Source organism: Nerophis ophidion, linkage group LG08, assembly GCF_033978795.1.
Source record: "Nerophis ophidion isolate RoL-2023_Sa linkage group LG08, RoL_Noph_v1.0, whole genome shotgun sequence".
In the NCBI taxonomy this organism is placed as follows: Eukaryota; Metazoa; Chordata; class Actinopteri; order Syngnathiformes; family Syngnathidae; genus Nerophis; species Nerophis ophidion.
The window spans coordinates 43,670,819-43,687,315 of NC_084618.1; the positions used below are offsets into that span (position 1 = coordinate 43,670,819).

Below are 16,497 nucleotides of genomic sequence, written 5' to 3' on the forward strand. Positions count from 1 at the left end.
CATAACAAAACGCCGCAGGTAGAAGGTTTATTACATGAATTTGCAGTAGAGAAGTATCACCGTGGTGATGACCCGTATAGTACACCCATAATCCTCATTGAAATAAGGTACAATTGCACATGCAGTGTTAGTAAATTGCATGCAACATATCTACTAATAATACACGCACTTGCTGTTTACCGTGTGGTATTTGGATCTTAGTAAATCCATCCCCACGTGTTTTTTCCCTGATCATACTGAGAAATATTCATATTTACAGTAGCAATACAAGAGGGGAACAACTTGTCATAAGTGATGCGTTCAACAAGAACATCTTTTGACAAGTCGTTAATGTAAAAGTATTGATTAGTGGAGTTTCTTTGGGTAAATTGTTCTGCAGTGAATTGCTGTCTTTAATGTGCTGTTTACCCTGAGGCATACTGGGATCAGTTATTCCAACACTAAATCCGAATGCATTGAGATCTTAACACACACGCACACGCAAACGCACACACACACACACACACACACACACACACACTCACACACACACACACACACACACACACACACACACACACACACACACACACACTCACACACGCACACACAATTGATGCATCATTTGGATATCCTTGTTTGTTCGCATTCAAAGTTTTCAGTTTGTTAACTCCACTTTTGATTAATATTTAGAAAACTATAATATGTGAAGATATTGCGACCCTTCGGGGAGTTTTATTGCTATTGATTTGGCACGCTCATTTGAAAAAGGAGGTGATTAACAATTCAATTCCAGCAATACTCAGCCATCGTTAGTTTGCTGGAGGTTGCTGGTGTCCATACATCTACAGTGGGGCAAAAAAGTATTTAGTCAGCCACCAATTGTGCAAGTTCTCCCACTTAAAATGATGACAGAGGTCTGTAATTTTCATCATAGGTACACTTCAACTGTGAGAGACTCGTCGTGTTTGGGAGGAAGAAGAATACTGAGTTGCATCCCAATAACACCATACCTACTGTGAAGCATGGGGGTGGAAACATCATGCTTTGGGGCTGTTTTTCTGCTAAGGGGACGGGACGAGTGATCCGTGTTAAGGAAAGAATGAATGGGGCCATGTATTGTAAGATTTTGAACCAAAACCTCCTTCCATCAGGGAGAGCTTTGAATGGTTGACCAAATACTTATTTTCCACCATAAATTACAAATAAGTTCTTTAAAATTCCTACAATGTGATTCCTGGATTTTTTTTCACATTCTGTCTCTCACAGTTAAAGTGTACCTATGATGAAAATTACAGACATCTGTCATCATTTTAAGTGGGAGAACTTGCACAATCGGTGGCTGACTAAATACTTTTTTGCCCCACTGTACCTGTGAAGGACCAGGAATATCCAGGGAAGCACTGATGCAATTTCCCCACCGGTTTAGTTGAGTTCAGTTGAGAAAATAACATGCTGACCTTACCTGGTGATAGCCATTGTAGTCCATGTTTCCGGGCAAAGGGAAGCCAGGTGCAAGTAATAGCTCCCCTTCCAACATCTCCGGCTTGATGAACTCCTCCAGGTAGGTTGAACACAGACGGCGGTCCCAGTCGTCTGTGATATGACCTCCATACATGATCTCTCCAAAGAGGTAACGCAAATCATCATAGGGAACCTAGGAGTCAAGAGGGAATACTTTCTTTACTTTTACGTTGCCACTATTTCCACATTCACACACTGATGGCGGGAGCTGCCATGCAAGGCCCTAAACACGACCCATCAGGAGCAAGGGTGAAGTGTCTTGCTCAAGGACAGAAAGGACATGACTAGGATGGTGGAAGCAGTGGATTGAACCAAGAACCCTGGGCGCTCTACCAACCGAGCCACGCCCTCCCCAATTGATGACAGTTGTGCAGTTATGCAAACCTACCTTGGGAGTCGCCTCCAGGTAGTTGTAGAGGACACTAACAGAAATTGTGAGGTCTCCGGTGTTAAAAGGGTACGATCGGTTCCAGCCTTGAGGACCAAACTTCCTCCGCTCTGCTACCACAGCATGGAAGTAGCACAGAGCGAAAAGAATACTCTTAAACTCATTATCCCGAGCACACATTTCCAGTGTGTCCTGAAATGAAAACATCAAATGTTGTCACTTACTTTATGGACGACATTAGTGCGATAAAGGTAGACATTAGTTAAATATAAGCATCTAATTAGGTTCATGTATTCGTAATGGTAGAGGCATATTTTGCAATCGGTATACATTAAAATGAGGGACAGAAAGTGGATATTGGAGATGCGCGGTTTGAGGTCACAACCGTGGAGTCCGTGGATAAACCGCGGGTCAGGCGGGTGACATGACGAAAAAATATATTTTAAATAGATCCGGGCGGGTGGCGGTTGAACCAATTCGGAAATACATGTTGTAATAATCCCAGGAAAGTAGGCTCATAAAACTTCTTCGTTTGTCTTGTCTTTATTGCACAAGATGTAATACAACCACACAACAGCTCGCATGTCTCTAACGCTTTTCCCGGGACAACTCGAACTCTCACTTCCTGTCGATAACGTCACTTCCCCATCTCTCCCGGAAGTCCCGCCATCAGCCAAAGTCATTGGCTAACACCCCGTAGCCAGCCGCTACATTATACATAGTTAAATGTTATGTTGAAGAGGTTCATTTAGCCTACTGACGTGTATTTATGAATGGTTGATTTATATAGGCTAGTAGGTAAAGTGTTGCACCTGACAACTCTTGATGGTACAATCCATATAACACGTCACAGACAACGTCACGCTAACATCACGTGACACCTCTGATGAAGGCTGCAGAAGCAAGGTAGCCCAAAGTTGTCAGGTACAACACTTTACCTTACTAGCCTATAGAAATCAACCATTCATAAATAGTTAAATGTTGTTACCCACATACGAAAAACGAGCAGCACTCTTTGAAACAGTATGTGGGCATACTTTTATTTTGAAGTGTCTCGTTTGGTCTGTCGACGGATGTAAGGAAGCTACTTCCGGGTGTGGCCAACCAGGTATTTGTCATTTGTTGGTATTTTACTTGGTAAAATGTTACAGTTCCAGTTTTCACGGTGAATTTGCAGGGATGTCAAGCTAGGACTTGGATTGTTTGTGCTCCTTCGACGCAGAGGGAATATGGGACGAGCCAGGCGTGCATTCAGGTACATGATTCTTTATTTATACACTAAACAGAAAAATAAGCAAACTAAGGGCGCTCACAAGGAGGTATAAAACGTGGCTACAAAATATAAACAGGAAACAAAAACACTTGCTCGATTGGCATGAATGAACTATGAACAGAAACATCACGATGGCATGACTATAAACAACTAAAACAAAACACTTACTGTGACAACAAAAACAGGAAGCAAGAATAGCAAGGTGCGTGGCAGGTGATCGTGGGCATGGAGAATGAGCAGCAAAGGTCGTAGATTACAATGAAAGTTAGAACGGCACGGGTAATGAAAGTTAATGTTCCCAGACTGATGGACAGAAAGAAATTGACTTAAATAGTGGCTGTGATAATTAGGAACAGGTGCGGGACTGAGGGCATGGGCGTGACTAAGAGGGCAAGGTGAAAAGCAATAAGTTGTCATGGTAACAAAACAAACCAGGAAGTGAAAAAAGGGAACAAGAGTCCAGAAAACAAAACAAAACATGATCAAACATAAAACCAGATTTACAGACGTGACAGAGCCCCCCCATTAAGGACAGCTTCCAGATGTCCCACAATGATCTAGAGTCATGGGAGGGTGGGAGAGGGACATGGCGGTGGATCGCCAAACCACGTGTCCCCGTATCCATCGGGGCAGAGTCAGGTAGCGGCGACGCGTAGAGGACCGAGGTGGGCGACCCGGGAACGGCCACATCCGTGACCGACCCCCTTGGCGTGGCCGACGAGGAGGTCGACATCCTAGGCGTGGTGGACGCCCACATAGCAGCCACATCCGTGGCCAACAAGAGGGCGGGCGCGTCGTCATCGTGGCAGGCGTTGGCGGTCGGCGTGGACTTGGGCTTGGCGGTCGACTTGGACTTGGCGGTCGGCGTGAAATTGGGCTTGGCGGTTGACTTGGACTTGGGCTTGGCGGTCGGCGTGGACTTGGGCTTGGCGGTCGACTTGGACTTGGCGGTCGACTTGGACTTGGGCTTGGCGGTCGACGTGGAGCTGCCACTGGCGGCGCTTGGCGATGTGGAGCGGCCACTGGCGGCGCTTGGCGACGTGGAGCTGCCACTGGCGGAGTTTGGATACGTGGAGCTGACACTGGCGGCGCTTGGCTGCATGGAGCTGACACTGCCGGCGCTTGGCGACGTGGAGCTGACACTGGCGGCGCTTGGCTACGTGGACTTGGACTTTGACGTGGAGGTTGACGTGGAGGTGGACTTTGACGTGGACTTTGACGTGGACTTTGACGTGGACGTGGAGCAGGTCGTGGTGTTAGCCTTGGACTTGGCCTCGGTGCTAGCCGTGGACTTGGTTGTGGAGCTAGCCGTGGAGCAGGTCGTGGTGCTAGCCTTGGACTTGGACTTGAACTTGGTGCTAGCATCAGATCTGAACTTGGAGCTAGCCGTGGACCTGGACTTGGTGCTAGCATCGGACTTGGTCTTGGACTTGGTGCTGGACTTGGACTTTGGCGTGGACTTGGACTTTGACGTGGACTTGGAGCTGGACGTGGACTTGGTCTTGGAGCTGGACGTGGACTTGGTCTTGGAGCTGGAAGCTGCGGCTTAATCGGCCGAAAAACTGGAGGTGGGGGACGTGATGGTCGCTGTGGCTTGGAACCGCACCGGGCAGAACCAACCCACAAGCTCCCAGCCCCAGCCCCCCCCTCAAGGAGTGGCTGCCAGACACTTTCATCATGATCTGGAACAGTCTTTTGGGGGGGGGGCAGAGGGCGGTGAGGAGGAGGACAGAATCTTCCTCTTTATATTGTCCATATTTCTGTTTTTCTTTAATTGTTTTGGTTTGGTTAGAAAACAAAATTGTGGCTTGGGGGGGCTGGAGTCCTGGGGGGCGTGGCATGAACTTTGGATGGTTGTGATTCATGTGCTCTAATGTTCAAAATCATTTTTTGGTAATGATTTGTCATTGCTATGGGGTATGGGTCTTCTGATGGAGGTGGGTGATTAACTGTGAAAGATTTGAAAAAAAAATCCTGGTCTGTGATGTCTGTTGACGGTGGCGTGACGATGTCCTGGAGAGTCTGAGCAACCTGCGGTCCATTGCCCGCCCGGACTGGGCGGAGCTTGCTGGCGCGGCGCTTCCTGTCCGCACCTGGAAGCCTTCCCCGATGTCATCCGTCGAGGGCGACGCTTCCGGGAAGACGGCATGGCGTCATCTTCGGACAAAATGGACTCCAATGGCACCGGTCTTCCATTTGGCCCCCACATCATCTCTTTGAGACCCATGGAGGAATAGCGGAGCGTTTCCTCCTCCATAGCGCGAAGCCTTGTCCAAATCTCCCGCGAAGGAGCGCTTTTGCTGGGAACATTCTGTCAAGCTAGGACTTGGATTGTTTGTGCTCCTTTGACGCAGAGGGAATATGGGACGAGCCAGGCATGAATTCAGGTACATGATACTTTATTTATATACTAAACAGAAAAATAAGCAAACTAAGGGCGCTCACAAGGAGGTATAAAACTTGGCTACAAAATATAAACAGAAAACAAAAACACTTGCTCGATTGGCATGAAGGAACAGAAACAGCACGATGGCATGACTATAAACAACTAAAACAAAACACTTACTGTGACAACAAAAACAGGAGGCAAGAATAGCAAGGTGCGTGGCAGGTGATCGTGGGCATGGAGAATGAGCAGCAAAGGTCGTAGATTACAATGAAAGTTAGAACGGTCTGGGTAATGAAAGTTAATGTTCCCAGACTGATGGACAGGAAGAAATTGACTTAAATAGTGGCTGTGATAATTAGGAACAGGTGCAGGACTGAGGGCATGGGCGTGACTAGGAGGGCAAGGTGAAAAGCAATGAGTTGTCATGGTAACAAAACAAAACAGGAAGTGAAAAAACAAAACAAGAGTCCAGAAAACAAAACAAAACATGATCAAACATAAAACCAGATTTACAGACGTGACAAGGGAAAGGAAGCCTTCAAATAAATCAGTTCAAGAAAGCCATTGTGTCTGTGCTATTTGGAGGGAGTTACACTGTCTAACCTAACTAATGCCTTGCATCGTCTATATTAGATATATAACATCGGGCGGGTGGGTGTAGCTTTGATGAAATGTTGGTTCGGGTGGGTGGCGGGTGGATGACGACTTTAGTGATGCGGTTGCGGATGATATAATTGCCTATTTGCGCATCTCTAGTGGATATTGCCTCGTGTCAACTCAAATAATAGAGTGCAGCACAGCCTATGGCGAGCAAAAGTAATGGCAAGTAAATGTGTCAAGGAGATAAGCCAGAGCTTCATCACCCTTCCCTGTCAAAGTTTCCTGTTTGGAAAGACTCAGCCTTTCCGGTGAAAATGTGTCCAATTTGAAGACCCTCGACATAATTTAAAAGTAAAATTATTCTATGTTAATGAGATGTTATGAATATAACTAGGGCTGTCTCGAAATAGTCGACTATTCGATGATTGATATTGATTTTTCCATTCATTTATTTTTAGACGGTACAACAATATCAACACAATATTTAAACTACAGGAGTTCCTCATTCCTGTTTATTACATACAAAACTGGTTGAGCAAAACAAAGTCAAACATACAAAATAACTAAATCAAAGCTAATACAAATTTAAATATCTTTTTTTGCCCCCAAAGTCTTTGTGTTCAAGGAATTATTTCCTGAGTTGGTAAACAAGAACAACTACAACACAATTATTGAGAAAACATATTTTCTTGTGTGTCGATTAAATACTGATACTACCTCTGGTATCGACACCACCCATTTATAGTTCGATCCGCCTTCTTACATGTCGTGTACTGACAATGCTGATACACTAACAGTTGTTATATTATCCTCTCTTAGATGTCTTTAAATTAACTAAGCACTTATTTGTCCGCGTTGTTTCAAGCTAGCTTAGCTATTAGCATGCCTGCCCTTCGCTTGCTTTCTGGGTGTACCATGTTTAGCTTCGTCCTCCAGTGTTATTACTTGACAACGATACCTGAAGAGAAACTGCACTTTTCACCGCAGCTCAATCCTTTTTTTATGCATTTTACTAACTTGTAAATAAATTAAACTCAATCTATTTTACATTTACAACGTCAAAATGGGCGGGGATGAACACGAAGTCAACTTGTCAAAGGTTTTCAGACGTAATTTCACCTTGTTAACTCAAATGCTGATTCTGGAGGTCCAAAATTAAAGAATCTTATACAGGCATATCCCAGGCAGCTTTTATGTGTGTATATGGGGTCCTGTAAGGAAAACTAGATACGTTTCTTATATTGATCGATATCGATATTTATTGATGCTTTTTATGACTTATTTAAGCCTGCCAGTAAATACAGTAAAACCATTTCCAACTTACCAAGGGGTGCTATTGATCAGGTGAGAAGGTGTCTGGTAGCCAGTTAGAATAATAGTTAATAAGATAACTAAAGTAGATTTGAAGGTAGTTGCAGATTTGAGACACTAGATAGCAGTAGTGTACAAGCTATTGAACACTACACAGTAGTTTGGGAAGCTACTCGTTAAACGGACACATTAAAAGTGTCAAGTTATTACCGCGCGTCTGCATTAAAACCAACAAAACTAAAGACAGGTTTTTGTTATTGAGGTTATATATAAAGATATTAAATTTTTTCTTCTTACTCCATGCAGAGAATCCACAGCAAGACAGAAAGACGGAGCAATCACACTAGTGTTATGCGAGTTGTGTGTGTGTGTGTGTGGCGAATGGTGACATGTCGAATGTGTCCAGTTGTGTTCTGCAGAAAAAAAAATAAAGTGACCAAATTGTCACGAGTCGGCAGCCTCATCACTCCGACCTGAAAGCAGAACTTAGCGGACCCATTGTCGGGTAATGTGAAGGGTTTTATTACCCCCGACGAACACATTAATCATGGAGGGAACGTCTCTCCTGAGCTCCTCGACTACGGTCTGGGACTCGAAGCCAAACAGAAGGAAAGGTGTAACATTCGATAGTTGATACTGTTACGTGATTGGCTGTTAGCGTGTCCCTCTCATTGCTCTGCGGCACTTACCGTTTCCCGTTAGCGGGCTTCAACAAAGTGCGAGTGACTTTATGAAAGAAATATTGCTTCATAATTTCCGGTTTCTTCCGAGTATGTGTCTATTACCATATTTATTGATTTTGTACAATCGGCCCGGCCCTAGGTCCTGTGTCAAATGCCAGCTGATACGGAGGACGCGAAGGCAGGGGCTTGGTTTGATTGATTGAGAAGTTTATTGACATCTTAAAGAATTAAATCCATGTGATGCTTTAAAAAGGCAAATGGATGGAACAAAAAGGCTTGTTTCCATCGTGGGACTTGTGTGTGTCTACATCGCTCGCCAGGGACAATGCTACTGTTGTGTTGTTGCTTGCTACAAAAAGATAAAAGCCGTTTGTGGAGGGAGGTTGTGATCAGCGCAATGCAGGAGCAAAAGGTCAATGTCTCAGTCGATGGTGTTGAGGGCGGAGCGCCATCGACTAGGGGCGGGGCATGTGCGGGATGGCGAAACGCAGCTGGCAGGTGATTAGATTTCGCTGGTGGTACGTGTTAATCTAATTAGCTGTTGTCTTTAACAGTGAGCAGCCATTGGGGAAGAAGGGGTGCGAGAAACCAGAGACAGCATCTGCAAAGATTGTACTGGAGGAGTGTTTACTAAATCACGTGGTGATTAAAACTTGGTAAAACGGCACAACTGACTCTTGTGAAGTGGTATCAATAAATCAATCAATCAATGTTTACTTATATACCCTTAAATCACTAGTGTCTCAAAGGCTTGCACAAACCACAACACAAACCACTACAACATTCTCAATAGGCCCACATAAGGGCAAGGAAAACTCGCACCCAGTGGGACGTCGGTGACAATGATGACTGTGAGAACATTGGAGGGGACGAAAGTAATGGATGTCGAGCGGGTCTAACATGATACTGTGAAAGTTCAATCCCTAATGGATCCAACACAGCCGCAGGAGTCCTGTCCAAAGCAGATCCAACACAGCAAAGAGAGTCCCGCTCACAGCGGAGCCAGCAGGAAACCATCCCAAGCGGAGGCGGATCAGCAGCGCAGAGATGTCCCAAGCCGATACACAGGCGAGCGGTCCATCCTGGGTCCCGACGCTGGACGAGCGGTTCATCCTGGGTTTCGACTCTGGACAGCCAGTACGTCATCCATGGCCACCGGATCGGACCGGACCCCCTCCACAAGGGAGAGTGGGACATAGGAGTAAAAGAAAAGAAACGGCAGATCAACTGGTCTAAAAAGGGAGTCTATTTAAAGGCTAGAGCATACAAATGAGTTTTAAGGTGAGACTTAAATGCTTCTACTGAGGTGGCATCTCGAACTGTTACCGGGAGGGCATTCCAGAGTACTGGAGCCCCAAATGAAAACGCTCTATAGCCCGCAGACTTTTTTTGGGCTTTTGTAATCACTAATAAGCCGGAGTCCTTTGAATGCAGATTTCTTGCCGGGACATATGGTACAATACAATCGGCAAGATAGGCTGGAGCTAGACCGTGTAGTATTTTATACGTAAGTAGTAAAACCTTAAAGTCATATCTTAAGTATCTGCGGAACGGGTAGGGAACGACCTCTACACCGTTCTACTGCAAAGCAAAACTGTCGCCTTTTTCACAAGTCAAGTCAAGTCAAGTCAGTGGTGTCACAGAAAGGCCCGTCTGCTGGTATTGATGGACGGCAAAGCTCGAGACGTTCCGCAGTGTTTACTTTATCACATTTATAAGCGCAGCTTTGCGAGCTCTCGTATAATCCTACGCTATTTTGCTGCACGTAATAGAACGACATTGGCGATTGTCGGACGTAATTAAGTTAAAGTTAAAGTACCACTGATAGTCACACACACAAAGTAAGGTGGGATTACCCTCTGCATTTGACCCATCCCCTTGTTCCACCCCCTGTAAGTAAGTAGTAAGCAGCAGTGGGAATCATTTTGGTGATTTAACCCTCATATCCAACCCTTGATGCTGAGTGCTAAGCAGGGAGGTAATGGGTCCCATTTTTATAGGGGTTATGTGCCATGGGGCCCACAGCCATTCTTATGTTCCAAGGGGAGGCATGGCAGAAAACAAGTTTGGGAACCACCGACATCCAGAAACCTTGTTATGACTTTTACTTCCTCTTCTTGATAGTTAAATTTGATCGTCTTCTCTGAGAACTTGATATGTATTTATTCATCAGTTGAACACCCTGTGTGAGTTACATTCTTTATGTATGCTGCTGAAAACGACAACTTTTTCCACCCCCATCCCTCTGTACACATTTGTTGCTGTGTACTCACTCCTTCTAGTGGGTAGAATCGGAGGAGCCTGTTGTTTAGATTGAGCACTGCTGCCACCTATCTGTAGGTTTGTGTATTTTTCCAACATGAATACTCGAGTATGGTTTATGGTCGAAAAATATTTCCAATAGGCACACTAGAGTAAGGTTTATGGCAGTGTTTTTTAACCACTGTGCCGCGGCACACTAGTGCCGTGAGATACAGTCAGGTGTGCCGTGGGACATAATCTAATTTCACTTATTTGGGGTAAAAACATTTTTGCAAACCAGTAATTATAGTCTGCAAATGATGTGTTGTTGTTGAGTGGTCGGTGGTGTCTAGCGCTCGGCAGAGTAACCATGTACAGACCCCGTTTCCAAATGAGTTGGGAAATTGTGTAAGATGTAAATATAAACGGAATACAATGATTTGCAAATAATTTTCAACCCATATTCAGTTGAATATGCTACAAAGACAACATATTTGATGTTCAAACTGATAAATATTTTTTTTGTTGCAAATAATCATTAACTTTAGAATTTGATGCCTGCAACACGTGACAAAGAAGTTGGGAAAAGTGGCAATAAATACTGATAAAGTTGAGAAATACTCATCAAACACTTATTTGGAACATCCCACAGGTGTGCAGGCTAATTGGGAACAGGTGGGTGCCATGATTGGGTATAAAAGCAGCTTCCATGAAATGCGAAGTAATTCACAAATAAGGGTGGCGTGAGGGTCACCACTTTGAAAGCAAATTGTCGAACAGTTTTAGAACAACATTTCTCAACGAGCTATTGCAAGGAATTTAGGGATTTTACCATCTACGGTCCGTAAAATCATCAAAAGGTTCAGAGAATTTGGAGAAATCACTGCACGTAAGCGATGATATTACGGACCTTTGATCCCTCAGGCGGTACTGCACAAATCAGTGTGTAGAGGATATCACCACATGGGCTCAGGAACACTTCATAAAACCCCTGTCAGTAACTACAGTTGGTCGCTACATCTGTAAGTGCAAGTTAAAACTCTACTATGCAAAGCCAAACCATTTACAACAACACCCAGAAAAGTCGCCAGCTTCTCTGAGCCGGAGCTCATCTAAGATGGACTGATGCAAAGTGGAAAAGTGTTCGGTGGTCTGATGAGTCAACATTAAAAAATTATATTTGGAAAATGTGGATGTGGTGTCCTGCGGAACAAAGAGAAAATTAACATCCGGATTGTTATAGGCGCAAAGTTAGAAAGCCAGCATCTGTGATGGTATGGGGGTGTATTAGTGCCCAAGGCATGGGTAACTTACACATCTGTGAAGAAACCATTAATGCTGAAAGGCACATACAGGATTTGGAGCAACATATGTTGTCATTCAAGCAACGTTATCATGGACGCCCCTGCTTATTTCAGCAAGACAATGCTAAGCCACGTGTTACAACAGCGTGGTTTCGTAGTAAAAGAGTGCGGGTACTTTCCTGGCCCACCTGCAGTCCAGACTTGTCTCCCATCAAAAATGTGTGGCGCATTATGAAGCGTAAAATGCGACAGCGGAGAACCCGGACTGTTGAACGACTGAAGCTCTACATAAAACATGAATGGGAAAGAATTCCACTTTCAAAGCTTCAACAATTAGTTTTTTCAGTTCCCAAATGCTTATTGAGTGTTGTTAAAAGAAAAGGTGATTTGACAGAGTGGTGAACATGCCCTTTCCCAACTACTTTGGCACATGTTGCAGCCATAAAATTCAAAATTGATTATTATTTGCGAAAAAAGTTTGAGTCTGAACATCAAATATCTTGTCTTTGTAGTGCATTCAACTAAATATGGGTTGAAAAGGATTTGCAAATCATTGTATTACGTTTATATTTAAATCTTAACACAATTTCCCAACTCATATGGAAACGGGGTTTGTAATACTCTTCCATATCAGTAGGTGGCAGCTGGTAGCTAATTGCTTTGTAGATGTCGGAAACAAAAGGTGTCTAATGCCCTCCATCCATCCATTTCCTACCGCTTATTCCCTTTGTGGTTGCGGGTGGGCGCTGGTGCCTATCTCAGCTACAATCGGGCGGAAGGCGATGTACACCCTAGACAATTTGCCACCTCATCACAGGGCCAACACAGATAGACAGACAACATTCACACTCACATTCACACACTAGGGCCAATTTAGTGTTGCCAATCAACCTATCCCCAGGTGCATGTCTTTGGAAGTGGGAGAAAGCCGGAGTACCCGGAGGGAACCCATGCAGTCATGGGAAGAACATGCAAACTGCACACAGAAAGATCCCGAGCCCTTGGATTGAACCCAGGACTACTCAGGACCTTCGTATTGTGAGGCAGACGCACTACCTCTTGCACCGTGCTGCAGGTGTCTATTGCTTTAACCAAAAATAAACAGAAGGTGAGTGCCCCTAAGAAAAGGCATTGAATCTCAGGAAAGGCTATACAGAATGCAACTAAAACTAAACTGGCTACAGAGTAAACAAAAACAGAATCCTGGACGACAGCAAAGACTTACTGTGGAGCAAAGACGGCGTCCACAAAATACATGACATGACAATCAACAATGTCCCCACAAAGAAGGACGAAAACAACTGAAATATTCTTGATTGCTAAAACAAAATAAATGCTGGAAATAACGCTCAAAGGAAAACATGTAACTGCTACAGGAAAATACCAAAAAAAAGAGAAAAAAACACAAAAATTGGAGCACAAGACACAAACTAAAACACACAGGAAAACAGCAAAAAAACAAAAAAGTCACAATGTGATGTGACAGGTTGTGACAGTACAGCTACTTTGAGACAAGAGCTATACAGTAGTTGGTTATGGTTTAAAGTCATATCAAACAACTTTTTACTGTCGACTGAGTTTCGTTTTTTAATTATTTATGCTGATGGTGAGCCTCTGGATTTTTTCAATGCAAGAAATGGGTCTTGGTTCAAAAAAGGTTGAAAAACACTGGTTTATGGTTTAAGTTTATTTGCATACATTTACAATAGGATACATCGCATATGTCCAGTTTCTCTTTACAACATTACCGCAAAAGAGTAGGAAGAGGCAAATCTTTTTTGATCTTACGACTTTTCCATTTCACAGCAATTACTAACACATTTAATTCACTTCCCGTTCTCAACTTGTACACAATTTAACTCCAAAAATAACAATAATTTAACTCAATAAATAGGTATATAATTAGTAATTCTCATCATGAGATGAATAAGATGTGCTTATCAGTTATTATTCTTTGTACTTTGTCAACACAGTCTCTTAAACTGGATCATATTAGTACATTGTTTGACTTCTTTGCTTAATCCATTTCATAATTTAATTTCTCATACAGATTTACTAAAGGTCTTAAGTGTTGTATGTGCAGCCAAATGTCCTAAGTTATTTTTTCCCAAGGTTACATTTTTAGATACAACTAATGAACATCTCCTCTGCTGCTCGATCAACTACGGTATTTTTCGGACTATAAGTCGCAGTTTTCATAGTTTGGCCGTAAAATATCAAATAATATTATTTATCTCATTAGCGAAAGAGATGAAGAAAACGTCAGCAATCGTCACACACACGTCAGCCAATAAGAATTCGGCGGGGGAGGGTCATGGCAAAAGTGCATTGTGGGTCATGGAATGCTAACTGCTATATGCTATATGCTACTGCCGTAGCTATTAAAATGGATCATTTCATCATTGGCGGTAACTTATAAAAACTGAGAAGGTCTGAACAAAAATGGCACCGAAAAGGACATCATGTACTGCAGATTATAAGCTGGACGTAGTGAAATATGCAGCAGAAAACGACAAGAGGAAGCGGCGCTTACCTTTGGAGTTGGCAGAGTTGTTTAGAAGCAACATCGAGGAATAAGATTTTATGGGATTTATCGATTAGGAGTGACAGATTGTTTGGTAAACGTATAGCATGTTCTATATGTTATAGTTATTTGAATGACTCTTACCATAATATGTTACGTTAACATACCAGGCACCTTCTCAGTTGGTTATTTATGCGTCATATAACGTACACTTATTCAGCCTGTTGTTCACTATTCTTTATTCATTTTAAATTGCCTTTCAAATGTCTAATCTTGGTGTTGGATTTTATCAAATACATTTCCCCCACAAATGCGACTTATACTCCAGTGCGATTTATAAATGTTTTTTTCCTTCTTTATTATGCATTTTCGGCCGGTGCGACGAATAATCCGGAGCGACTTATAATCAGCAAAATATGGTATTTGAGAAAACTGTTTTAGCAAATGTATAGATCTATATTGGATTTGATTTAGCAGTGTTAATGTATAAATATAATGTTTTTGTCGTAAATTATTATACCGTGTGTATTATATTAGTTAAGAAAATGCATGGTTGCGGTTGGCATGATCCCAGGATGCAGACAGAAGGCAGAGAGCAGATCAGAAGGTTATTTAATTAGGTACCATAAAATAAAGAGCACCGGCATGGGACGAGCAGACCTCCACGGGTGAAAAATACAAAAGCTTCACTGTTGCCAGGAGAAGGAAAACAACAAAGGCAAAGCAATAACCAGCTAAGGTGTGAACTTGGAAAAAGAAGGACAGGATTGGCATACAAAGCATCCTGATTGACAAACAGGGACAGGTGTGTCAAGTCAACAGAAAATGAAAAACCAGGGAGGAAGGGGCGCTAAAACAGAAGCAAATATAAAATTGTCATGATCCCACAAACCGTTTTGTGCTTTACATATATATTTTCTTCCAATATTTATTTGTGAATTGTATTTGTTAGAAAGTTACATGCAGGAAGTTTGCTGTTTGTTATATTAAATTTAAAAATGTATTAACGTTGTTTAGACAAAAAATCGGTTTTGCATTTTTTGGCCTTACTGTACCCAAAATCTCCCGTCCAAAGGCAAAACCCAGTAACTCAATTTTGGTCAAAACTGAGCTGATAATAATTTTAGAGTTACTAGGTGATATGCTTTACATTAGTGTATGCGATATTGTAATTTGTTCCGTAAGTAAGCTGTTACGCTCATGGCAGGACCTAGCAACTACCACATGATGGCGTGGATACAACAGAAAAACCTAGTATCTCAAGGGTATCTCTAGAAGTGAGTTACTAGGTTCTGCTTTTGGACGGGAGAAATGAGACGAGCCATGACCGAGGTACTCACTGAACTGGGATTTTGGCGTACCGTTACACCCCTACTAAAAGGTTAACCTTCCAGAAAGGCTGAACCATAGTAATTAGTTTAACACCTGGGTCTGGTATTTAAAGACCAAAACATAAGTTTTTAGGTAATCCCGTCCCACATATTCATTTTTGGAGTATATCAGTAGAGCTCCAAAGTCAAATGGGTATTTGTTTGAACCACAGATTTTCAAATGATGTTTGTTCAGTTTCCCGAAACACAAAAGGTTGCCTCATCACTAAAACGGTTTCATCCTCTCAAATTGGTTTCAAAATGTTCCACCACTATGTACTATACATACAAAAAATCTCATCAATTGCTTTTGTAATACGTTTTTTAAATTGTAAAGGGACTTTGTGCAACGCGGCATGTATTCAATCGGTGAAAGTAATTAAGTTGAGGCGGTCAGTCAAGTGGCCTATTTCATTTTGTGACGCCAACAGCTAGTGCGAACCACTAACAGACTTAATGACAAAAAGCCAGACAATGAAATTGCCTTTAAATTGTCGCAACTTGTCAGGTGTTTCCAGCCTCCATCTATCTCCTGGGATCATTATTCTAGACACGGTTATGAAAAAAAAAACATGAATAGCATTATAATCTTGAGCGAGAAGAGACAGTTTTAAATAAGCATGCCAATAACCCCCCGATGGAACCAAGGCGGATGGATTGTATTTTTTCCAGCAGCATGCTATGGAGAGAGTGAGGGCCACTGCGGCAGTGCCCTCGGGATCTGACTCCCACGATACGCATGCCTGCACACAAGTACAGTGTACACAGACTTGGAATACACACATGCGCTTGTGCAGTTTTTTATTTAACATTCTGCACAGTACTGCTCTGATCAACACAGCTGAATGAAATGCAAACCTTCCCTATTCATGACCTGTAGACCCAAGAAAAACAACACAGTCAATAATCAA

General features: G+C 42.9%; 1 protein-coding gene across 1 annotated transcript in view; it reads right to left on the reverse strand.

Annotated features, from left to right (window-relative positions):
* LOC133557816 (dynein axonemal heavy chain 9-like) overlaps nt 1-16,497 on the reverse strand; it is a 363,451-nt gene that overhangs the window by 33,451 nt on the left and 313,503 nt on the right. The window contains exons 47-48 of the mRNA XM_061908637.1: nt 1,892-2,083; nt 1,445-1,636 (exon numbers count right to left, since the gene is read on the reverse strand). Of these exons, the coding sequence (XP_061764621.1) occupies nt 1,445-1,636; nt 1,892-2,083 (384 nt within the window). The remainder of the gene's footprint in view (nt 1-1,444; nt 1,637-1,891; nt 2,084-16,497) is intronic.